Source organism: Marmota monax, unplaced genomic scaffold (assembly GCF_021218885.2).
Source record: "Marmota monax isolate L192 unplaced genomic scaffold, Marmota_monax_Labrador192_F-V1.1 WCK01_AAM20220418_F8-fsc00055, whole genome shotgun sequence".
Lineage (NCBI taxonomy): Eukaryota > Metazoa > Chordata > Mammalia > Rodentia > Sciuridae > Marmota > Marmota monax.
In genome coordinates, this window is record NW_026695205.1 from 4,447,175 (window position 1) to 4,472,559 (window position 25,385).

General features: G+C 47.0%; 1 protein-coding gene across 3 annotated transcripts in view; it reads left to right on the plus strand.

Moving 5' to 3' along the window:
• The window catches only part of Tnr (tenascin R), a 422,792-nt gene extending 397,707 nt beyond the window's left edge, over positions 1-25,085 (plus strand). For all 3 annotated transcript variants that reach the window (XM_058574395.1, XM_046430279.2, XM_046430280.2), the window contains 5 exons: positions 12,449-12,600; positions 13,951-14,047; positions 17,742-17,903; positions 21,901-22,064; positions 22,917-25,085. In XM_058574395.1, coding sequence (XP_058430378.1) covers positions 12,449-12,600; positions 13,951-14,047; positions 17,742-17,903; positions 21,901-22,064; positions 22,917-23,036 — 695 coding nt within the window. In that variant the 3' untranslated portion in view covers positions 23,037-25,085. The remainder of the gene's footprint in view (positions 1-12,448; positions 12,601-13,950; positions 14,048-17,741; positions 17,904-21,900; positions 22,065-22,916) is intronic.
• Positions 25,086-25,385: the final 300 nt, after the last annotated feature.

Genomic DNA, 25,385 nt, shown 5'->3' on the forward strand with positions numbered 1-25,385 from the left:
TGATGAGTACCAACTTGCTGGCTTTGTCTTGGAAATTTATCAGAACCCACTGAAACAACTGGTTGCAGAATGGAAAACTCTTGGGCAGAAATAATGCATTAGAAATGACCTTCATAAAGCTGTGACAGACCTAATAGATGTTGACTAAGTTAAATCCTAGCTGCAAAGTACCAAAGAGGGGGTCTCTAGTGAAACAAAGCTAAAAGGACGAGGAAAAGACTAGTACCCTCCACACGGTTGGCACAGGTAGAGAGGTGCAGCCTGCAGAGTCCAGTGCCCAAAGTCCTCATTTTGAGCTCTACCACTGAAATGCAAATTTCCCTAAATAAATAACACTAGGCTACATTGTCACTTGCATGTTAATATTAATGAAGGCTCTTTGCCTGTGCCAGTCCCTTCTGCTCCCCTTTCCTGCCCCTGCCAAGAGCAAGTTTTATTAAGGAGGAAGAGAATACAAGGTTCTCTGCTTCCTAAGGGCAGGGTGAATATGGTACCAAAAAGAGAAAGAAGCAAATCCGAAAAGCAAAGTCTCTTCACTTACATGCAAGATTGGAACCCTGCCAGCCGGGCCCCAAGAGCATGAACTACTCCTGCCCAGCAAGTCTGTGGAACGGAAGAGCCTGCGTGAAGGCAACCAGGGCAGAGGGATTTAGAGGCTGGTTGTTTTGAGCAGTTAGCATGCCATCTGACTTCACTGTCAGTAGGGGAGTTTCCCTCTTAACTGCATCATATTCTGAGGGTGGGCAGATCCCACTCACCATTCTGTGTGCTTTCTAGGCCTTCTCTGATGAAGAGTGGCCTCAATCCACTGAACAATTCCTCGCCTTGTCCCAGGTGGACCAAGATAAGAGATCAGTGCAAAATAGGCCTGTCCAAGATGACCTGGAAAAGAGTTGATATCCCAAAAAACAATAATAAAAATAGAAAAGAGAGAGAAGAGAAGAGCTGGTCTCAAAACCTCCAACACCTTTGATCAAGGTGTTTTCCCCGCTGTGTTGATGCCACAGAACATAAGCCCATTTCATTCTTTCCATCATGTTAATAGCTTCCTGTCCTCTTGTCGCTGGTGTTTGCACAGGACTCTGGGGGGAATTAAATACAAGTATATGGAAGAGAAAAAAATATGGATACATTATTTATAATCTATTGTCGCCTGAAATTTCATCCAAGGTCTGCTTGTCTTTTGGAGACATGAATATAAATGAGGAAACAAATATTCCCCGCGGAGCCACTGGGACTTGGTACAATGATCTTCTGAGAGGCAGGTTTCACTGTCTCTTTTAATACTATAAAAAGCAAACAAGTCTCTCGCTAAAGCTCATCCTCGGAGACAATGAACACTGTAAGATAGGTTGCCTTGACCTTGAGGTTAAGCGAAGACAATCATTGGCAGAGGTGCCCAGAGACAGGTAAGAAGAAATTTTCTCTCCTTACCTTTGCTCCAGTCCTGGCTGTCCCACATCCAGGCTGAGCGGCTCTGTGGGCTGGAAAACTCGTCCTCTCTAAACACTAGCTTCAGTTTTTGAGATTGAGAAAATTAATGAAGATTACCAAATTGTAGGCTCTGGAACAACAGATGGTGGGTCTTGGAAATTCACACGCTTCATAGATTTCAGTTGGATGGGAAAGCCTGACACCAGTCCCCCACCGTGTCTACCTGGTGTACCCCGAGTATCCCCTCTCCAAAGAAGAGAGCTAATAGGGTTCTCTCTGTGGCACTATGTAAAAACAGCTTGAGTTCTTCACCAAGACAAGCAAACCCCTAAAATGACAGGTCCCCCTTCTCCTTTCTTTGAGACCTGGCTGTGGAGAAGGAAGGTGGTCACACCCCACACCACGTGCAGATGAATAAATGTCAGTCAGAGGTTTGCACTGACTGCACTGCCCAGCTTGCTGTGTATCCCCAACGCCAGCCTCCACAAGATCCCTCTCTGGGTTCACTCACTGTTTCCCTTCGCCCCATGGCTCCCCCTTCCAATGTAACCATTCTAATGTGTTTGCGTGCCTTTCTGAAAAATGTGTACCAGTAAAATGGTCTTGAGTCTAATTTAAACACATTTAAATGGGCCTGGATCACACAAGTCAGTCCCTGTTCTCATGTATATATATATATATTTTACTCAGCACTTTTTCTAGACCATCCATGTTGTTAGACAAATATTTTTGCTTCCAGCAGTTGCAAAGTACTGCATGATATAAGTACCTATCACATTTTACCGATTCCACTCTCCCAAAGAGGTCCATCCGGCCCTCTCCAACCTTCCACCACCCGAGTGTGGCTTGGTAAATGCCTCCTGTGTGTCGGCTTGTGGATCAGTGAGGCGACGCCTCTGGGTTACACCTCAGGAGAGCAATGGCTGGGTCAGGAATGAGTTGCCTCCGCATAACTAAGCATTGCTCTGGGGCTGCCCGTTCCCCCCAGTGGGCCGGGCTCCTGTTGCTCACGGCCTTCGTCAATCCTGATGACTTGACGTGGTCCAGCTATGTCATTTTTGACAGTCTCCTGTGTGTAACTGAGGTAGCATTGTTCTAATCAATTTCTGTAAATAATGATGAGCTTGAGTTTAAACGTCTCTCCATATGCTTGTTAGCCTTTTGAGCTGCTTTTTCCTGATACCTGATCGTCTGGTTTGTGCACTTTTCTATCAGGTTCCGATAGGATTAGCAATTAATGTTTGAGCTTTGGGAGTCTTAAGAAGTTTTCAGTGTATTCCTCTAATTGCTTTCTAGATTTATCTTTTATATTCAGTCTATTTTGTATGTGGTCTTAAGTAGGGATACAGTTTCATTTTTATTTCTAGAGTGAACCAGCTTTACTAACATGATATACTTACTAATGACCCATCTTTTGAGTGGACTGATTTGTGGTTCTTTATTGTATATTAAGTTCCCATATATACACGAATTTGTCATCTCTGAATTTCCTATTTTATTTTATGGTCTATTTATCTGTTCCTTTGCAAACACTCCATTGTCTTTTTATATCTGTAGCTTAATATCTTAATATAGGGTGGAACAAGTTTACACAATTTTCCTTTTCAGGGTTGACTTTGCTATTTGATAGTGTTTATTTTTCCACAGGTGTCACCTTATTTATCAAATTTAGTTTATGAAGTTCTACAAAAGGAGTTTCAACTTGAGTTTAGATTGGAACTATGATGAATTATGAATTAATTTGGGGAGGACGGGCAAGTTTAATAATACTAAGTCATCCCTTCTAAATGCATAAATTAGATCTTCATTTATCCAAAGCATGCTTATGTTTTCAAGAATTAAAAAATTTCCCTATTGCATTCTTTATGTACTTGGCCAATTTCTGAACATTTTATGATTTATATTGCTTTGTGACTTTATAGATAAATTTAGATAATATTTAATAATATTTATAGATAAACAGAGATAACAGTTCTTTAAAAATATTTTCTAGTTAGTAATTGCTAATGTGGAAAAATATTGATTTTTATATATTGATCCAGTATCTAGCAATCTCACTGAACTCTCATTACTTCTAATTATCTATTGTTTCTGTTAACATTTTTAGGTCGATATTTATGCCATCTACAGATAAGGACAGTTTTATTTCTATACTTCTAATCTTTACATTTGTTATTGGTTTATTTTCTTTATCACATTAACTAGGACCTCCAAAACTACATTAAATAGTAACAATGGTATTAGTTAATCTTGACTTAAGGAGAATTCAATTAAAGCTTCATGCTGCATAATCTTTGCTAAATCTTTTTGAAGTTTCTTTTATATGAAAAAGAAGCTAATTTTTCTAAAATAATAAAAATCTATACTCAGCTAACATTAAATAAACCAGAACATTATTTGCTTAGATTTGAGGTTTAAGACATTTGTCAAGGTAGAGGATTGTATTTTATTCCAAGTTAAGAGCTTTTGTAATTAACTTTATCAAATGGTAAATTTTATAGCTCTGAGATTTATACTTTTATACAGTTATTTCTCATCTACTAAAGAACTATACAGGAATCTCAACCATTGAAATTTCTCTTTAAGCAGAATTCTAACATACACAATTTTTTCATAGTTTTTCAGATTGATTGAATATGAGTTTTCATTGTACTCTTAGATTTAGCAAGCTACTATATTTTATGCTTCCTTTTACATCTATAATCATAAAAAATAGCCTATATATTTTTTTATATCTTATTGGATTTTGAAATCCATGTTTCTCTAACTGCCTTGAAAAATACAATAAAATAACTGAGTAGCTTTCAATCTTCTTCTACTTCTTCTTTCTCCCTCCTTCCTCCTTCTCCTTCTTCATCTTTTAATAAGTTGTTAGGACAGAATATTTGACTGCCACTTTGCACTTACACATTTTAAAAATTAAATATCTATCCAGCCAGTCATGATGGTGCACAGCTGGAATCCCAGCAACTCCGGAGACTGACACAGGAGGTCATGAGTTCAAAGCCAGCCTCCACAACTTAGTGAGGTCCTAAGCAACTTAGCAAGACTGTCTCAAAATAAAAAATAAAAAAGGTCTGTGATGTGCCTCAGTGGTTAAGTGCCTCTGGGTTCAATCCACAGTACCAAAACAAATATATCAGTAGATAAATAAGATAAATAAAAATTAAATACCCAAGTTTTTGATTTCTCACACCAGTTTTGACCCTTTATAGGCTTCTTGAAATTTACTCATTTCATCTGAGTTTTAGAATTCAGTAGACAAAATTCTTCAAAAGACTTTGTTTGTAATCTTTACTGCATCTCTCACTATGTTCCCCTCTTTGCCTTAATTTTTCACCTCCTCTATTTCTTACTCAGTCTTTCCAGTGATATATTAGGTATTAGATCTAACAACCCCATTCATGTTTCTATTTACCACTATTTATTTTTAGAGTGCATCATCAGAGTATATCTGATATAAAATTCTAAGCACCTGGGCATACTTTCAAATTCCTCTGGATTCCTAGCTTCCTACCCACTTCACCTCCACCCACACAAACCCCGTCTAGATTTGGGGTTTTGGCTCTGGGTTGCTATGGATAGACTTTCTCCTTATCTATTCTTTGATTAAAACCACCACCCCTTTTTTTGGGTGGGGGAGGTACAGGGGTTGAAACCAGGGGCACTTAACCACTGAGCAACACCCCCAACCTTTTTTTATTTATTTATTTTTTTAATTTTCAGACAGGGTCTAACTAACTTGCTTAGGACCTCGCTAAGTTGCTGAGGCTATATTTGAACTCTCAGTCCTCTTGCCTCAGCCTCCTGGGCCTCTGGGATTACAGGTATTCACCACCACACCTGATAATTAAAGTCTTTTATTAGAGACAAAAATAAGCTATTTCCCACAACTAGTTAATCACCTTCACTTTTCATGGCTCCAGAATTTGTCACTGCTAATTTGTGTACTTAATCGAAGTTTGCAATAACTGGTTTTGTAAAGCAAATTCCCTGAAATCTAATATTCCTGAAGAAGGTTGTTCGGGAATCAGACCTTCCTGTTTGAATTACAAGTTGATCAGATATAGAAATATTAGGCACAAATATTTGCTTCCAACATATTTTAAAATATTCTTCCACCGTCCTCTCACATGTAGCATTGCCTTTGAGAAGTCTAATGTCAATCAGATTTTTGTTCTGTGGGAGATCTGATCTTTCCTTCTAGAAAGTTTTAGAATGGTTTTCTTTCTTTTTGACAGTTGCACACTTCGTTCTATGTCTTAGAGTTCATTTATCATTTTATCTCCAATTTGACACTCTATGAGCCCTGTAAATCTATGGTGCTTTATCTTTACCTCTGACTCATTTATCTTCATTACTTATTTAGGCATTTCCTCTGCTTTTATTGGCTTTCTAGGGCACTTATTACCTAGATGTTAGAATATGAACTGTCCTCCAAAACCTCCAAATCCCTTGACTTATTTTTCTTTTAATGTTTTCTTTCTCTTTTTTTCTCCCCTTTATCTTCTCAAACAGCTCCTCGATTGGATCTTCCAGTTCATATAGTTGTATTTAGCTGTATTTAAAGCCCATTTCTTCTTACCTACTGTATTCTTACTATAAATTATTATCACGTTGTCCATACCTAACGTTTCTGCTTAAGTTGATTTCTTATTCTTCTTCATGTTGTTAATGTCTTTCTTTATGTTCTTAAAGTTGTCATGCTTAATTAAAATCCTGTTCTAATAACTGCACCAGAAGATCAACATCATGTGGCCTGTGGACTTTCTTCCATGGGAATCCTACTCTTCAACGAGTGAATATTCCGTCCTGTGGAATCATGTTCCTTTGGGGTTCTCGGCTCCTTTTACTGGCCATGTGTATAGTTGAGAAGGACCAAATCCATATGAGTGGACAGGTAATGACTTCTGTATGGCATTATGGAAGAGAGAGCAAGAAGATAACTGCAAAACTTTCTTCCAACTATGTTCATCCTCTCTTTTTTTTGGTATTGTTTGGTCTGCCTGGTTGGGGGAAGGTGTTGATTTGTTTTTCTTTTTTTGGGGGGGGGATAATTCTGGCCTTACTGAATTAATTGGGAAATGTTGTTCCTCTTCTATTTCTTGAAAAAGATTATATAAAATTGGTGAAGTCACCAGTGATGACACCTGGGCCTGGAGCTGCCTTTTTGTGGAGATTTGAACTACAAATCCAAATTTTCAAAGTCATCACCATCCTCTTCTGGTTATTCCATTTCACCTTGAGTGACCTTTGGGAGATGGTAATTTGTAAGACATTTCATCTAGATTGTCAAATTTATTTGCATAGAGTTGTCTGTACTAGTCAATAGGTTAGGGATGCAGGATCCCCCTTTAGAAAGGCAGTGAATTCACGTGGAACAGAAATATGACCTATGATAGTCGTAAGACAACAGTATGAATGTTAGAGAAGGACCTCATACATCGAGGATTTGACCTTGTCCATTTCAGGTTATGGACATTGGACATTTAAATTACGTTGTCCCAAATGTTTTCAGAACGTCTAATTATAATTCCCCTTCTGGTGACCATAGGGGAGCCATATAATCCTCTCAAGGATTTATACATCTAACTAGCCTGAGCATGCAGGCCTTCCAGGCCCTGGTAAGGGTTTTCAATTTTACTCTAGTTGGAAGGCAGAAACCATGGTAGAGAGAGAGGGGATGAGATAAGATCATGTTGCATTATGAAAAGATCACTCTGGCTAAAGGAGGAGAATGGACACCAGTGGAGCCTAAAGAGCGGAGGGAGACGAAGCCAGAGGCAGCACCATGACCCCACCTCTCCTGGCCATGTGGCATGCGGAGCCACAGAGCAGAGCCACGTTTGCAAAGCCAGTCTGTGATCAACCTAATCTGCCACGAAACTGGGTCTTCTGATGTAAGTGAATACGAAGAAAAAGACAAGCTATGTCAGAACATTCCTCCGCTGTCAGGACGCGTTCAGCCGAACTCTGAAGAGAAGATTCAGAAGTCCTACCCCACTTGCTGGAGGGTAGGAGGCAAGGGGTCCACAGAGCTCCGGACCTTTCTCAACAGCTCAGCATAGGATGGAAAAAAGCCATCTGCTGTTCAATTGATTCTCCACTCCCAATACCTCCTTAAAAGCTTTGCCCCCTCTCCCCCGGGTTCCCACCACTCCCTTCTGAACGGCATCCTCCATACAGTCTCACCCCATGTAATTGCTTCTCAGCACTGCATAAGAATGCTCTTTCTTAAAAATAACCTTAAAGTTCATCAGAGACTCTTCAACCTGTTGCCTTCTGCAGAGAGCTCAACTCCTGCACAGCATGGTCTGCCCTGCTGACCTCCCCTGCCCAGTCCTTGGTCTCTGGTGCCCTTCATCCATCCAACCCACCTCGCGCTTTGTCTCCTGCCGCATCTTCAGTTTCCCCCGGGGGCTGTGCGCTCCCATAGGCCTGGAGTACCCCCTCCACCAACGTGGGACTGAGTCGACATCAGATAGCCTTTCTGATTGGCACTTGGCAAGCCCTGCCCCATGCCAGCCTTTGCAGCCCCTGCCTTCAGTGCACGCCTACCTTGACGCTCTGCTACCACACCCCATGCTGATCTCTATCCCAGAGTGCTTAGGACTCAGAGGACGTCTGTTTCTCCCACCAGAGTGTGAGAACCGGAAAGGTAGAACTGCATCTCTTTTCTTTACATTCCCATCTCGTAGCCCAGTATTTACAACCTAAGACATACTTCCTATATGTTTGTTGGATTTTCTTATTTAAGAGAATAAACATGTAAATGAGTTGGAAGATGCCACGAGAAGGCCAAGGTAATAGATGCAGTTCACACAGGCTGATCTGGTCACCTTGCCCCATCCATGGTCTCTGGCTGCTCCCAAGAGTCTAGCGAACTACTTGATAAATGTGGGTCATTAATTTTAACATGAGGGGACCAGGTGAGAGTCAACCGCAAACTCACTTCTAGAGAAAAAAATCAAAGTGCTGGTCGACGAGGTCACTTCGCTGCTGGTGAAAAGGAATAACAATTTGATGGAGAACTGGTGAGCCACACACTTCGTTCTGCATTTACAGAGAAACCTGTTGAGGCTGTTCTAGGGGAAGACACTGATGTCACAGCTTCAGTCCTGAAGAGGAGGCCAGAAGAGCGGGCAGCGGCAGGTGCTGTCCCCAGCTATTCAACCTGACCATCTTAAAGCCTGCACCAAAGACACAAAAGGAGTAAAGTCAGGGACAGAGAGCTTCCTCTTCCTCTTCCACTCCCGCTGCCAGGGGCCACCTGATTGCACTGTGCATCACGTAGATGGTGGCTTCCACTTAGCATTCAGCCCAGTCTGCTGCCCAACGCAAACCAATTTCTGAGCAATTCTTCGGGCAAGTGCCCTGGTCCTGTTGATCTCACAATTACATCTGGAAACACTTAACCATGAGACATGTCAGCGGACTGGCCACTTGGTGCTGCTTCCTCTCAACTTGGTCATCGCCACAGCCTGTGCTAAAAATAAAAAAACAAATTTCTTTGTCAGGCCAGGCTCAAGTTATTGCGCCAAAGGGAAGAAGTCTCCCAGATCCACTCTTGGTACTAAAATTTCTACCTTTAGAAAAATTACCGGGATAATGTATGTGAGGTTGAAGGTGAATTTCTAATGTTGCTCAATGGAGTGGCATCCAGAGAGCCAGGAATGATGGAAATCAGCCCTGACAGTCTCCTAAAATGGATGAAGGCCCAGCAACATGCTCATGGAACCAGGGAATTATTATGTTCTCAATTATTAGCTGACCAAAGGTCCAGCGACCCTGAGCAGAAAGAAGGGGTAGGATCCAGGACATGAGGATCAAACACAAGGCTAACCAGAGCCTCTGGTCCCCTGTCCTTCCCACCATATCCAGTCTAGATCTTGGGACCAGCAGCCCACTCGGGGCACATCCACCTGGGAACGAGAATGGGAAGGAAAGGGTGAGAGGCAAAGAGGACTCCTTCCGTTATCTACCAGATCTAGGCAGGGAGACAGGCCCCAGGTACCCAGTGTGTTTACCAACTCCACCTCTTGGCCTCTCCGAGGAGAAGAAGAAAACGGACAACCTAAATAGTGGATTTCAAACCCAGCTTGTCTTCAGGCTCATCAAGGAGCTTTGGAAAGACACTGATTCAGGACCTAGCCCTTGACATGCTGCTTTAGTAGATCTGTAATGGAACACAAAATCTGAATTTTAATGAAGTCCTCAATTTGAGAAACCACTGATGAAGTTTCTCTTATCCGGTGAAAAGGAATAACAATTTTATCAAGGACTGGTGAGTACAAAGCAAGACATGGGCAGCGTGGAAGGCTGGGTGGGGCTGGAGAGATGGTTTTGTGGACAGCTGTGTCTCCCCAAGTTCCCAGGATGTGGAAACCCCAGGTTGCTGCTCCTGACAGTTTGTAAAAGCAAAACATTTTTTGATTGTCTTTCTACTATTGCCACAGACTAAATCACAGTAAATTGAACCTATAAACAAACAAATGGCCTTGCAATTTGTCCAGGGTAAGGCAAGTGCACCCAGCAGCTAAGCATCAGTCTCACGTGTATTTGGTAAGTGCCTCCACCAACCGCTTAACACAGGGGTCTCAGAAGAAAGAAAGCACAGTCTATGCTTCCTCTCCAGAGGCACAATCTGGAGCCCTTTTCCCATCCAAAGTTTGTCATTCCTTGGACACTTTTATCTGGGGACCAGCTCCCTCAGGGCATATACCTACGGGCAAAGAGATTTTATTCTTCTTTCAAACTTGAAAAAACCTAATCCAAAGAGGCATGGTGGCACACACCTGTAAACCCAGTGACTCAGGAGGCTGAAGCAGGAGGATCACAAGTTCAAAGCCAGCCTCAGCAACCTAACAAGTTCCTAAACAACTTACTGAGACCTTGTCTCAAAATGAAAAATAAAAAGGGCTGGAGATGTGGCTCAGTGGTAAAGCACCTCCAGGTTAAATTAGAAGAAGAAGGAGGAGGAGGAGGAGGAGAAAGAGGAGGAGATTTAATGATGAAACCGTCCTTCATGGGAAAGGACTATTATTGCATAAGGCAGGTGTAAGGTGAAGGCCAAGAATATTGTGTGTTGATCTTCTAAAATGAGAAATTCCATCAGTGAGTTATAAGGGGCGAGAGGAAGGCAGACGTGCCAGTTGCTGCAGAGACCAGGACAAGAACAGCCTGAAAGCCTAAAAGCAATAGCAGTGCTCCCAAGGCAAGAGGGAGAGGGGACAGCAGCCACTTGCAACTGTCCCCTGCAGTGGAACTGTAGCCTTGAGAAATGGGTGGGATCAAGAACTTCAGAGACCTGACACACCAGAGACGAACACTAACAGGTTTCCTGCAGCTATTAAGGAAATCAGTTTTAAGGAGTAAAGATTTAATTTGAGCATAGAACCTTTTGAGGCAGCTTTAAACTTTGAGGTTTTATATGATTGTGAACCCTCTGCTGCATGGAGAGATGTTGAGCTCCTGCCAATTACAGCATCCGCTCTACTTCCCGTTTTAGTAGCATCCAAAGAGTGCTCTACTTGGGGTCTGAAAACTTGCGTTCGAGTGGCCTGAGTAAGCCATGCGATCCTTCGGAGCACACTTTCCTTGTCTGTAAAGTGAGCCTCTCGATTTTACTCCTCTGCCTTCCTCTCCAGTTTCTCACAAGAACGAAATGGAAATTTGAAAAGCACATGCTAAACTTATAGAAACGGAGTGCTGTTCCCTGGTGTGGCCACACCTGAAGTAGGTAGTGGGGATACCCTGAACAGTGCTGTGACAGTGTCCACACTGCTGGACAGTAACCTGCAGCCAGTCCTTGTGCTGAGTGTGAGTGCATCTCCAGAGGGGCCTTGATGCAGGCCACCAAACTTCAGCAGTCTTCCTAATGATCTTCCTGATAATCTCAGATGGGGCTTTAGATGACAGAGATTTGGGTGAGGTTGCTGTGTCACCTTCCTTCTGAGACATGCTGTCTATTACCTACCATCTAACTTTCCAGGTGGTAGGATGTCACACCTGTGCTGTACTAGTTCTACCACTAGGAGGCACTGTAGTAACTGACCTGTGAAGCCCTCCCCAGCCTCTCCAGGGCTGCTACAGTTCGAGAAAGCCCATCACTAGCCCAGAAGATCACTGTATTTACAGAGCACCCAAACCACCCTTCCTGGCACGGCTAGCTGTGCCTTTAACTTGCTCTGTCAGCCCCTGCAACCCAGAAGGCTCCTCCAGTGGGCTTCTTGATTTGCCAGCTAAGCACTAAAATTTGTTCCGAAGCTAAACTCTCTAAGACACATGATTTAAGCTTCTCTTTCAGCTAATTAGATATTGTTCTACAAATTGGGCTGTTCTCTCTGAAAGATGAGCTGCAATTTACTTTCCCTGCCCTCTCCTTAAACTTAAACTGAACTGTAAAACATGGCCGTTTGCTTGTTTAGTACAATCAGGAGATTATTTTGTGCAAGGAATAGATATCCATCTTCTTGCTAATGCTGAGCTTGTTTGGGCATTCCTTAATGGCTGCTATGAAAATGACGGAAGCTTTGCTTAGATCCCTTTTGCCCTTTTGAAAGGTGGACCCCACGGTGATTTATTGGCACTCGTGCATCTGCGATAATCTCCTGAGTAACCGATCACAAACAACTGCATTAACACGTCTTCACTCCACAAGGGGGGGAGATCTTCACTGCCCCCATTTTACTGATGAAGAATTTGATCTCAAGGAAGTCAGGCCATTTGCCGACATCCAAACAGCTAGGTATATAGAGAAGCCAGACAGTGAAGCCAACACTTTCATCCTCAGATCCCTTAAATCTATTGTCAGAAGAATCCAGTGTCAGGTGAAGAAGAGGAAGGCAAAATGATGTGGAGCTCGGCGCCCACACGGCTCAAATCCACTGCAGATTTCTTACAGCTCTGGATAAAATTCCAACCCTGAGGTCCTTTGAAACCTTCTGGGGCCTGGGGCTCTTGGACACAGTGGGAGAAAGGATCTTTTCTGGAAATCGCCTCTTTTATTGTGCAGGGGGCCGAGTATTCTCTCACCCTCAAGACTGTGCCCAACATCTGATGAACGGAGACGCTCTGAGCGGAGTGTACACCATCTTCCTCAATGGGGAGCTGAGCCAGAAGTTGCCGGTGTACTGCGACATGACCACAGACGGCGGTGGCTGGATCGTAAGTACACACAGCTGCTCTCCTTGCATGCAGATGTCCTTGGTGTCACAATCTGCCTAGCTCAGCCTCTGTTGGCCCAGCGTCACTATCCATCTGGCCATCCTTTCACCCATACCTCCGTGTTCAATAGCCCAGTGGGAGATTTAGCCAGGCAGAGATGAGGATCAGCATATCCAGGCTGCAGTGACGTGGCCTGAGGAAGGGCCAGGATGACTGCCTTCCCTCCTGTCCCTTCTGCAAGGAGAGCGCATGCAGGAGGGTGCTGGGGAGAGGGGTCGTGGCCAGAGCCCAGGAACCTGCCTGCAGGGGGGCTGCAGCTGTAATAAAGCACGGAGGAGGATCCCCTCTGTGTAAGAGGAGCCTCCCTGGCCAGGCAGTGAGGTCCCTTCTCTCGGAGGGTCGCACTGGGGGGTGGGGGCAAATGAGGGACAGAACTGGAATGGCCACCTCCAAGGACCTTCCCTGTCCTCCTCCTTCTCCGGAGGCTGATTCTCTCCCAGAATCCCTCAGGGAGCACCACTTACTGTCACGGCCCCCTCCGACATCTAACAGGCCGGTACAGAGCTGAAGGAAAGGGGGGGGCTCCCTCATGGCCACCTCTCCAAACAGGCCACCGTGCAGATGGAGCAGTAGCTGCCTGGTGCAAGATGGAAATGGCCCCCCCTCCACCCTCTGCGCCTCCCTCACCAGCACTGCTGACGCACAGTGCCAGATCCTCAGGGCGCAAAATGGGTGGTTTTGGAATAGAGTGAAATGGTGACTATGCTCCTAACAGCCACTCTCTGGAGGCATTTTCTTTTATGTTTCTGACATATCTGTGCCTCCTTCTTAAAGCATAATTGGAAATTGAAGCCGAGGCTGATGTATTGGAGGTTAAATGAAATTAGCACTTAAACAGCTCAGGATGTGAATGATATGCAGTTGCTTTGGCTGCAATAAGACGATGACAGTTACCAGATGATTTGAAGCTGCTTCTGTTCCTGTGGAGAGAAATGCTTTCTACCACACTCTGTGATACAAAAGATTAATTTGAGAGTCAGACCTATTTCCCCTGACTATTTGGGAGCTTGATAAGTGTCCTGAATCCTTTCTACATTGTAAGGGGTGCAAATTGGCATCAATGTCACCTCACAGCCTAGTCACCAGGGGCCTCTGTGCTGCAAGGAAGTGTTGTGAGCATTTCTTCCAAAAGCTGCAGTGTGGATCCTGAGCTCTGTTCTGAAACCTTCCTTACCTGGGCATCTTCGCCATTGTCCATACGGGACCCAGTTGCACCAATTTATTCAATTTTATTCGCAGTCGCTTTTCCTGATCATCTCCCCCCTCTCGCGTTCCCCTTGATCTTCACAGGTATTCCAGAGGCGGCAGAATGGCCAAACTGATTTTTTCCGGAAGTGGGCAGACTACCGCATGGGTTTCGGGAGCCTGGAGGACGAGTTTTGGCTAGGTAACGCCTGCTTCCCGCTTTTCCCTGGTGTGCTACTCTGGCTTTTGGTGCAGCTCTCTCCTTTCTGCGTCCATCTGGAATCATCGGGAACCCGTGTCTGCTGAGCAGCTGACAGCTTGCGGATTGCTTTCAGAACCCCCTGCCCTGTTTGGCTGCACTATTGATCTGTTTTATCTTATTGTGGTGTTTTCCTCTTTGCTCCGTCTCTTCCCATCCTCATTAATAGTCTCTTATGCTGATGGGTCTCGACATAAGGCAGCTACAAAGGGAAGGAACTGCTAGGCAGGGGAAGGGGCACCGGGAGCAAGGGGCGGGCTGGCCAGGGAAATGAGGCCGGTTGCTCTGCTCGGTTCCTTGGAGCATGTCATTGCCTGACTGGGAAGGAGAAGGAAAAGATGAAAGTGCCATTAGAGGTGAGCGGCAGTTTCTTGGAGGTCTGACGCAACAGGAGGTTTAGATGGAGAGCTGGGCCAGCCTGAGAAGGTGCAGAAACACTGGAGCCAGGCAGGAGACCCAGTGTCTGTTCATGATGCCCACATCTCCCACCTGGTTAGATTTCCATAGCGACTGAGAAAGGCCGGCAGAGGAGAAGGCAGAGAATCAAGTTCCATATTGGTGGTCTCCTCTCTTCCTCCCCTGCGCCATCTCATCCAAGCCTCACCATCTGCCCCAGATGTCCAGGTAGCAGCCCCTGAACTCCCGGGCCTCCCCATTGCCCACAGAGCCTCCGAATGATCTTCCTCACTCCCCATGTCTGAGCAAGTTCAAGCCCTCCGTGAACCCTTTACAGTGACTCCCCCTCACACCCAGAGGAGGGGCAAACAGCTCCCCCACAGAACAAGGCCTCTCCAACCACCCCTGCCTATCACACTGTCCTTTCTGGCCAACTCCAAACTCCAGATTGCTCTCAGAACCACTGAGATGCCTCTGTAAGAACACTCTCAGCCACTTCTCCCCGCAGGCACTCGGGTGTCCAGCCACCTATATGCAAAGTCCAGCTAAGCACCCCTTCCTCCATAGGACCTGTCCTGACCATTTCCTCACCTGTCACCTGTGGAAGAACTGGCTCTCCTCTCTCTGTTGTGACCCAAATCACAACATCCCTATCCCTTTCTGCCCTCTTGACTGTACTGTATAAGCATTGCTCTGGGCTGGGCCCACCCCTGCACCCACCCCATACCCATCTTCCAATGCCATTGCCTGTAGCCATGCCTGGGGATAGTAGGTGCCCACAGTACAGATGTCAATCATCAGTGATAACCATTTAGCGAATATCAGATAGCCAAATCTGTGCTTGCCAATGTAGGTAATAAAAAAAGGTAAAAACCATATAAACACATTGAGAAAAAAGTCAAATAGGAAAATGTGCTTTACCTTTTTGTGATATCAGAGATTGAACCCCTGGCACCCTACAACTGAGAAAAATCCCTAGCCCTTTTTATTTTTTGAGACAGGGCCACACCAAGTTGCTGAGGCTGGCCTCAAACTTGTGATCCTCCTGCCTCAGTCTCCAGAGTTGTTGGGATTACAGGTGTGCACCACTGCACCTGGCCAAAATACACAGACCTTGAAAGCATTTGCAAATACTTGGGAGGCAATCCTGATGCGCATGAATCAATGTATCCATAAGCAGATAGGACTTACGTTTCCCAGGCCTAAGCCAAACCAGTTTCCTGGGTTTTTGTCAAATCTGTGAAATATATAAAGTATCAGGAACTCAAATTTTCTATGTATCACTTTTTTATTTGGTTAAATCTATTTGTTAAAAAAAAAAAAAAAAAAAAAAAAAAAAAATTTACATTGTTGCCAAAAAAGGAAATCTGGTTATCATGTGTTATAAGTAAAAGGAAGCCTCAAAAATAAATGCAAAGAAAAGAAAGCAATACTGTTAACTGAGAGTTCCACCCAGGGACTTTGGGCCCCCTGTGGTTGCTGGTGGTGGTGTGAAAATGGAGATGGGAAAGTGTTGGGTGTTAAATCACAAAGTGCTAGAACCAAACTGGGACTGGGAATTGAGGCCAGGGTCAAGGTCAGGTTCAGGGTCAGGGCTCCTCCTTCAACTCTGAAGAAGGACTGAGAGAATTTGGAAATACCTTTCCCCTAAAGGTCAAGGTTATTTCATGCCTGTTTGAGTCAGCTTTTTTGCTGCTGTGGTTAAAGATGTGACCAGAACTATTTTAAGGGAGGAAACGTTTATTTGGGGACTGTGGGTCAGTGACTCAGCAAACACCAGTCAAAGAGCCTTCCACTTGCAATCGATGTAAAGCTTTAAATCCCAAACAGGATAAAGAAGCCAAAAGATGTGGGTGACCTTCAGTCAATCATTTCACCTCTCTGGACTTAAGCTTTCCCTTCCACAAAACAAAGAGGTCGGCTGGAGTAAGTTCTAATTCCCTCCACCGCTGCAATTCTTTGATTCTAAATCATGGCACACTCAGATAGCTATCAGATGTCCCAGCAAAGCAAGAAGAGCCCAGTTCGGTTCGCAGATAGAAATCAGAACTCGGAGGTCACCAGCAAGGCGGGGCAAGGCGTCAAATGTTCAGGCAGAGAGGTCAAAATCAGACTATCCTGGGGCAAGTGGACAAGAAAATATCTCTGAGAAGATATCACCATGTGGGACCTGGACTCCACCCAAGCTCTGGGCTTGCAGGGCTTTGCACCTTCCAAGAATACATGAGCCCGAGGTCTGGAGTACTTAGAGGCCAAGGAGATAGCATGTGGGGGGGGGGGGGAACTGGCCAGGAGACCAGCAAAGAGACAGCCGTGCAAGATATAGCAGGTAGAGCAGAGAGACGGGAACAGAGACAGAGAGCAAGACAGATGCTCCTGAACTTATGATGGGGGTTAAATCCAGATAAATTCATCATGAGTTGAAAATATTGTCCAGTGGGAAATGCATCTGCTCTACCCAACACCCCAGCTTAACAGCACAGTACAGAGCAGAGCTCATATCATTTCCCATTGGGATCAGCTGGTGGCAGCTGAGCACTGTGGCCCAGCATCGAAAGAGAGAGAATACTCACAGCAGAGCACTAGAGACCCAAACCCAAAGCACAGTTTCCACTGGATGCATACAACGTCCACCCCACTGTAAAGTCAGGAGATGGTACGATGAGTCACTGTTAAGTCAGGTGCTACCTGTACTCCCTGACCTGGGTCTGGTGATCCCCAGAGGCCTGGAGGCAGACAGAGAAGGGCCAGTGTGATGAAAGATGGATAGAGCCCCCTCTGCAGACTACAGGACACATGAGGACGTTGGGACCCCTGGGACGCTCCAGAATTCCTCTGATGAGCGATGCTACCTCCTGCTTCCTGCCGCCCATGCCACAGGCTTCCCGCCCTGCGATGCCGCCTGTCCTTTTCTTTCCATACCATGACTTGGCATAGAAGAGGGCAAGGGACAGGCCAGGAGACCTGAGGCTTCGGGTGTGTCAGTTATGGGGTCAGCACTGGGGGTCAGCACCCTGTGCTGCCTGGTGGCCCTCGTCAGCAGCATTGGGCTGGCCTCTTTACAGGAAAAGTAATCCAGCGGGGACTATTGGATAACAGCTCGAGAAGCGCTGAGGGCAGAAGCAACCTGCATGCCCTTGTCTTCCCTGTACCGTCTGTGTCAGGGTCAAAGTCACATTTCCCTTTCACTTCCAAAGCTGCCTGAGGCCCGGCTCAGGGCACTGTCTGCTCTTCTGCACAGGGCTGGACAACATACACAGGATCACGTCCCAGGGCCGCTACGAGCTGCGTGTGGATATGCGAGACGGACAGGAGGCGGCCTTCGCCTACTACGACAAGTTCTCCGTGGAGGACGGCAGGAGCCTGTACAAACTCCGCATCGGAAGCTACAATGGCACTGCAGGTACCTGTGGCCCCAGGGGCGCTGGGCATGCAGCAGGAAGGCCCCAGTGACCTAGACCTGAGCCGCATGGGGGAGGAGCACCACCCACAGAGCTCTCTGTAGCCAGGGAGGACGGCTGGACCGCAAGAGTCGCTGGCTCTGGTCTCAGCCCTGGCCCCTCTGGTGACCTGAAACCAATTTATCAGGACTTTGGTTTCCTCATCTGGAAAATCATAAGATGTTCGTCCTACTTCACAGTGTAGACAGGAAAAAAAAATCAGTAAATGTCATGAAAGTGCCTTTAAAAAGTTTTTAGTTAAGAAGTGCAGTGTGAGAGGGAAGGCTTGCTTTCCTTCGCTAGGTTAGCCTGTGTGGACTCTTACCCAGAGACAGCGGAAGCAGCTCTCACCTGGGTAGGATCTTCCCTGCAGTGACCTAAGACAACCTTTGAGTAATGAAAATAATACAAATCCCCTCACTCCCTGAGATGCCCTCTCATCCCATCAAGGAGTGAAGGACGGTCCCTAAGTGTTCCTCGTTGGCCATGAACATTGCTTTCCTTCCTCCAAGAGAGCCACATGCACCATCAGGTTTTCCAGGTAGATTTTTATGGCATTTCTACCAAGCAGACAAACCCGCTCTGGGAGCTCTGTGGCATTAATAGTTCGATCAAGACACAGCATCAGTCTGCTTCTCAGGCTCTGCCAGTCTGTTCCTTATTTCCTGTTATAACATATTTCATAAAGCCTGTCGTGCCAGATATTCTACTGTCTGGGACAGGGAGTTACTGGCTCTCATTAACTCCAATTTCAGGGCTAAGCGTTGGTGTTTAATTTTAGCAACATTTTTTATGCCTCTTAGAATTAAGAAGAGCATCAAGGCGTTGCCCTTCCAATTACTGCATCGGCTCAATTACTTCTGTCTTCAGCCAGGTATTATAACTCCAAAGAGAAGACGCACTTTCTTTTGTTGCTGTTCCTATCTGAGATCATTCGCAATGGCTGTCAGACAAGCCCAGCCAAAGGTCTAATTTACCACACTTTGAGCATAAAATAGCCATTGAAATGGACATATCAAACAAAATGTCAGACTAAATCATTTCAAAAATAACCAGATGCTGTTCACGCCCTAGGATTAGAGCTGCGCCTGTAGGAAAGCCATTCTAATCCCCCGGAGGAAGAACGGCAAGCCCTTCCACTTCTGTGCCTGTGCCCCCTTCCTTGCTCCTCTTCTGCAAGCCTGGGCTTCACCTGCCTAGCTGGGGCCCAGCCCCTGCTGCCTCTGGCCAGCCCTGTCTCCCTGCTGGGCCCCCCGTAGGATAGAACCGGTGGATTCCCTCCGACTCTCTGTGTCAGAGGCAAATCCTGCCATAGCTCTGCTGGTTGTTGTAAATTGAATATGACTCATTCTTTGCCTTGCAAAGAGGAAATCCTGGCTCGCTGCAACTGCTCCATCTAGGCAGCTCCACAGGCAGGTTCCTCCTGGACCAAGCAGCTTTCCGGGAGGAGAGGCCCCGCCCCTTCTTTCTGGCATTTTCTAATATTGCTCATCCCCTTGATGTTGCTGGATTCTACTGGTCCTACTGGCAACAAGCTGTGCTGAGGCTCCAAGTTCAGCCCTTTTCTCAAGGTACTAACTTGCCAGTGTCTAGGTGGGGCTCCACTTGGGTAAGAACGGAGGATTCCAGATTCCAAGTGAATCCATAAGAGGGTGTTGCACAACTCCTAAAGGTTGCAGATACTCAAAGGAAGCATAGGACATGGCCTCCACAAGAACTAAACAGCCAACTAAAAAAAGAAACAACTAGGAAGTTACTCACCACACCATGAAGGGCGGCCCCTTCCTATTTAAGGGGGGCTCAGAGAGGCAGTTGAGGAAGGCTTCTGATGGCTGCTGCATTTGAAAGAGTTATCCATGGTCAGGAAAACGCCCCTGGATGAGAAGCCATGGAAGGAGAAGCTAACGTGGAGGGGGAGGCTGCGGTGGGCCACGGGGCAGAGCGAAGTTCATAAGGAATAGAAAGAAATTGGTGAAGGAGGGGAGCCTGAGCCTCCACTGCCCCTACACTGAAGGAGCAGATTGAGTCTTAGCCTGTGGCCAGCGGGGAGCCCCTGTAAGTCCTGAAGATGTGACAGCAGTGTGGTTCTAGGAAGGTCACTGGATGAGCCCTACACAGGATAACGGAAATTTGAGCAAAAAACAGAGAGTCACTAGTGGCTGCTGCACAAAACCTAATTCATAGGAGGTGATGGGAGGCCTGGCTAATGTTGGGGCTGAGAGAAAGGTGTCAGTCTAACAGTGGGTCAGGAGAGAGGGGCCAAGACTTAGCTCATGTCCCGATACGTGAGATGATGCGTGAGGCAGAAACGGGGAGAGGAGGCAGATTTGTGGAGAATGTAAAGACCAACATCAGGAGCACGTCTAAGAGAGTGACAGGCAGCATCAGAGCAGACACTGGAGAGAATGGTCCAGGGGAGTAACGGGGTGACTTCTAGGCTGCAAAGGGATAATCAGGCTAAGATGGTGACAAGGGTGGAGATACACAGCCAAGTCAGCACTAAAGAAAGGGTCACAGGACAGGAGGATTGGCCCAAGCATGTTTAAGACAAAGGATATGGTGTGACTTAGGAAAAGAGGACATGAGAAATGCTAAAAAACAAACAAACAAACAAACAAAAAACAGAAGGAAAAAAGGAAGAAGACTTTTCTGCCTTTTCCAGGATTGGGAAGAGATGACAAAGAATAAAGTTATAGGTGGTGGGATTAGCTGCAGATGAGGCAAAATCTGAATCCTGTGTTAGAAGTGTAGCCCAGTAGTGAAGTACTTGCCCAGCATGCACAAAGTCCTGGTTTCAATCCCCAGCATTGCAAAAAACAAACAAACAAACAAATGAAATAAATAAACAAATAAAAACCCTTGGAGATGCTGAAGTGGACAGAATAGAGAAAATGACATGTGGCTTTAGGGACTCCCCCAGCCCCTGAGGTCAGCTTCCCTGTAAAATGAAGATCCACTGGCCAAGAACCTGGCTGTGGTGGGATGCTCTGGGGGCAGTGAGCAGACACTGTGGGCACAACTCAGAAGCCACAGGATCAGAACCCAGCCTCACAGCAAAAATCAGCTCTGGATGCAGCTAAGGTCATTTTAACTCCATCAACAGCATGAGTCCCCCTCTCAACAGCCCAGCCACAAATCCTCCTCCAAATCCTCCCAACCATTACACACAAATGACAATCTGACCCCCTCCCTCAAACCTTCAGTTCACATAAGCCCCCTGCACAATGTCCCCAACAAGAGCTCACCCAGCCCCCATGCACCTGAGAACAGAAATCTCACCACAGCTCTAAGATCTTGTGAACAGCTCAGATATTTAGAGAATTTCTCCCCTATGGTCAACCAAACATGCCCCTTTAGTCCATATACTTCCTCACAAAACTATTGAATGTTTCTTTTTCTCAATAATCTGTCAGATATTTGACAAAGGTGATCATGGACCCTGATGAGTCTGACATTTCCAAGCTACAGCCCCTGGCCCCACCCACCTGTCCTTTGACACAGTCCTGGTTTTTCCATCCCCCTGTTTCCTGTAGATGCAACTCTGGTTTGCTAACATCCAAGTTCTTGCAGCACCAAGTTCTGAACATGGGTTTGGGGTATGGTCTGGCAAAAGCCAGGCTAAACCTACACAAGGAAGACCCAGAAAGGTCCAATCAGCACGGCTCATCACTGTAGTGTCCCGGTGCCTGGAGGAAGCAGATGGGGTGTGGTGAGGGGTTGTGTGGATGGAGTTCTCAGCAAAAGGCCAGGGGACAAGGAAATGGGCTGGCGAGGGCAGCACGGCAGTCGCCACCCGGGGGTCAAGTGACGGGGAGAGCTTAGCCAAGCCAGGGGAGGGACAGAGCGGAAGGTACATGAGGGTTCCACAGGTGGGGGCCAGCTCTCCTGGGAGCGGGTCAGATGTCCTATCCACTGTCGAGAGAGACAAATGGGACAGCCTTGTGGTGTTCTTCCTTGCAGGGGACTCCCTCAGCTATCACCAGGGACGCCCGTTCTCCACAGAGGACCGAGACAATGACGTGGCTGTTACCAACTGCGCCATGTCGTACAAGGGAGCTTGGTGGTATAAGAACTGCCACCGGACCAACCTCAACGGGAAGTACGGGGAGTCCAGGCACAGTCAGGTGGGTACTGCTCCGCTGTGGTTAGAGGTGGCCCAGAGCCTGGAACCCACGGCCCTCAGCTCTGTCTTAAATGCCCACGTGAGTCCAGCACTTCCTGATGAAAAAGAGACACGGAAGAGTCTTGAGAAAGAACTGCCATAAAGAGAACAGTAACGCTGAGTGGGGTAGAGACAGGCAGGGCAGGAGCCGGGGGGAGGAGGGGAACCCACACCCAGGAGTGGCGCCCCCAGAGGCCTGAGCAGCAGACGGCTCCCACTCCATTTCCTTGTGGAGGGAGCTTGCCAGTTCTGGGCACGACTTCACGGGCTCAACTGCATCCTAAGAGGAGACCCAGGAAGGGAGAGATCAGAAATACCAGAGTAAGCTGGTATTTCCGCCAAAGACTGTGTATGCCCCGATGGAGCTGGGTGTGGGGGACAGCTGAGCCAACTAGGACTTCCCAGGTGGACACCGAGAGGCCACACGGAAGGAAACCCCTTGGTTCCTGGCAAACCCAGATGGTTAGCCATCCCAGGTGGAAACCCCCAGCCTCCCTTCAGGAGCAAGCAGTCTGCTACTCTCTTCAAAATGCCTGCACACTCTCAGGATTTTAAAATTCACCACCATCGACTCATGCATGCAACTCCTGAAAGCCAAAATGTCAAGCCGGCGATAAGGAATCACCTGCAACATGTTCCCAGGGAAGGCCAGGCCACCGGCAGGTAGAAAGGGAAAGTGGATAGAGGGTCCGCTCTGGCTTTATTGGCAACTCAGCCACAAAGCTACAGCTAGATCCACAACTTGGTCCCCCTGTACCCCTTTCTTTTCATCAAGGGAAGGGTGACCTGACATGCTTCTCTTTCGCATGCCCAGGGGATCAACTGGTACCACTGGAAAGGCCACGAGTTCTCCATCCCCTTCGTGGAAATGAAGATGCGGCCCTACAACCACCGTCTCACCGCGGGGAGGAAGCGGCGGGCCCTGCGGTTCTGAACAGTGGGCAGTTGATCTTCCTGTCATTTGTTTGTATTTTGTAATATGCCACAAGGGGGGAGGGTCATAATGATGTGCTTTGCGACATATTCAGAGTACTCGGAGGAGGCAGGGCGTAGCAGGAATCAGTGACTGCCACCGCTCCTAGTTTCTGCTGCCTGGGAGCCTGACCCCAGCTCTGTCTGCACTGGCCCTCCTCACCAGTCATCCCCGACCTTCCCCTCCTCTCCCAACAAGGAGGAAACGTGGGAAGTTTGCTTGAAAGACACTTTGAAGGCCCCTCGTGGAGTGCGGGTTGCTGCAGTGACGCGGGCCTTCTTGTTCGACCCTGCTCCTGAGATGCCTCTACCTTCCAGGTAGCCTTGGTCTGGCCATGGCCTTCCACCGGCCCAGAGAAGCAGCCTCAGCCAGGGAGCTTGGCCAACAACTCCCCTTCAGAGGGCAGAACCCCGCCACACCCTGACCGGAGGGCCGGAGTCCTTCAGAATGGGCCGAAGACCATCCTCTCTGCCACTCTTACTTTTAAGCACTGCGGCCTCTTCCCAGTTGCTTAGCCCTTTCCCTACCTGCAGTCCCCTTAGACCCCAAGGTCCCACCCACCCCACCGCTAATCTGGAATCAGTTCCCAAGGCGTTGCCCACTCCTGGCCCTGGGTGGTGTGGTGGCTGTGTCCCCAGGAGTCTCAAGCCACTGTCCCCACCTCAGGGCAGCCAGTCTATAGTTTCTTGGTGGCAGGAAGGAGAGATGGCTGTGTTTCCAGCAGTCTGGGTGGGGCATCTGGAGACGACAGGTTCAACGGGAAACACGGCCTATGCCCAGCTCATTTTCTCCATTTCCAGTCTGAGTTGTCATGGACATTTTTAAAAACTTGCCAACAGAAGGCCTTACTTCTGTCTTCTGCCAAGCTCTCCTTGGTACAGGTGACTCAATAAGAGTCAGGAAAAGAAGTTGTAAGACCCATCAGCCGTTCATCCCCTGACGGGGAGTCCTGGGAGGAGGCAGAATGTTTGTTTTAGGAGGTTTTATTTTACTTAACTTTATTTTATTTTATGTTCTTCCTGTGGGAAACAGAAATGACCCCTGGATGAGTTGAGATCATGGGAAGTCTTTCTCCATCTTCCTTGTTATAAATGAGCGGTACCAGAGGAGACAGCATTTAGAAATCTCAAGGTGGGAAGGGCGGATGGGCCTGTTTCTGGGATGAGAGGTGCTGCCTCCACCAGTGGCTGGAGTTTTAACCCGAGAGAGCTGGAGGCGCTAGAAGCTGTGGCCTCTCTACTTCCCCTCGACATCAAATGCCAGCCGCCACCTTCCCTGGACAAGTCTGTGTCCCATCCAGGGCTGCCTTCTACCTTTCCTCTCCCATTCCTTAGGTCCCATTCTGTCCTGGGCAGGGCCACTTTGTCAAACACAGGTATTGTGTACCTTTGCCAACCAGTTACTGGACAAGCCTGAGATCTAGCAACTTTCTGATAGAAATATCCACACTCTGACCATATTTTGATGACCCTGAAGGGACAGTCCCTTCTGGTGTCAGGAGGATGAAGTCAGCCTGACATTTACTGTAGCCTCTCCCTTTTGTGCGCTCCAACAAGGCTTTGTCCACTACCGGGCTATAGACAGGGTTGACATACCTGGGGCCAAAAAATGTAGGTGGTGTTTTCATTTCTCAGTTCACCATGGGCTTCACAAAACTAAGAGAAGGAACAAGATAAATGTGTCAATTTAATAAGATTCAGCCTGAGCAGGACAACCACAGAGAGAGGGAGGCATACTGGATACAGAACTCAAGAGCTAAGGGACAGGTCTTCCTTTGCCGTGTCGCTAGCTGCACGACTTTGGGTAGGATGTTTCACGTCTCTGGGCCTCAGTTTCCTTGACTGTTGAATGAGAGACTAGAAAAAATTCAACTTCTCTTTCAGTTTGCACAGTCAATAGTGCTAGTGGAGGGCCTGAAAATCCATGAGATTGGTGAACACAGTGAGGTCATAGAAATCTGCCAGAAGCCCTGTGGAGGGAGGGCAGGGCAGAAAGAAGGAAGACAAGTAACGAGGGAGGGAGGGAGGGAGGGATTCAGAAGTCAGAAGTCGCGCGCGCGCGCGCACACACACACACACACACACACATGCTGCAGAGAAGACCGCGCCAAGGAAAAGGCTGGACTGTGTCTGAGAGCCGAGCCGGGAACCGGGTGTGCTGGTGCAGCCCACCTCATCAAGGGAGCTGGACTGGAACAAGAGTGTGTGCCGTTAGTCCAGGGGAAGCCAAGAGACGTCTGTGGAAACCAAGACCTGCCTTTCGTTGGAAACATTTTACACTATGGAAGATTTTTATAAATAGCACTGGCAA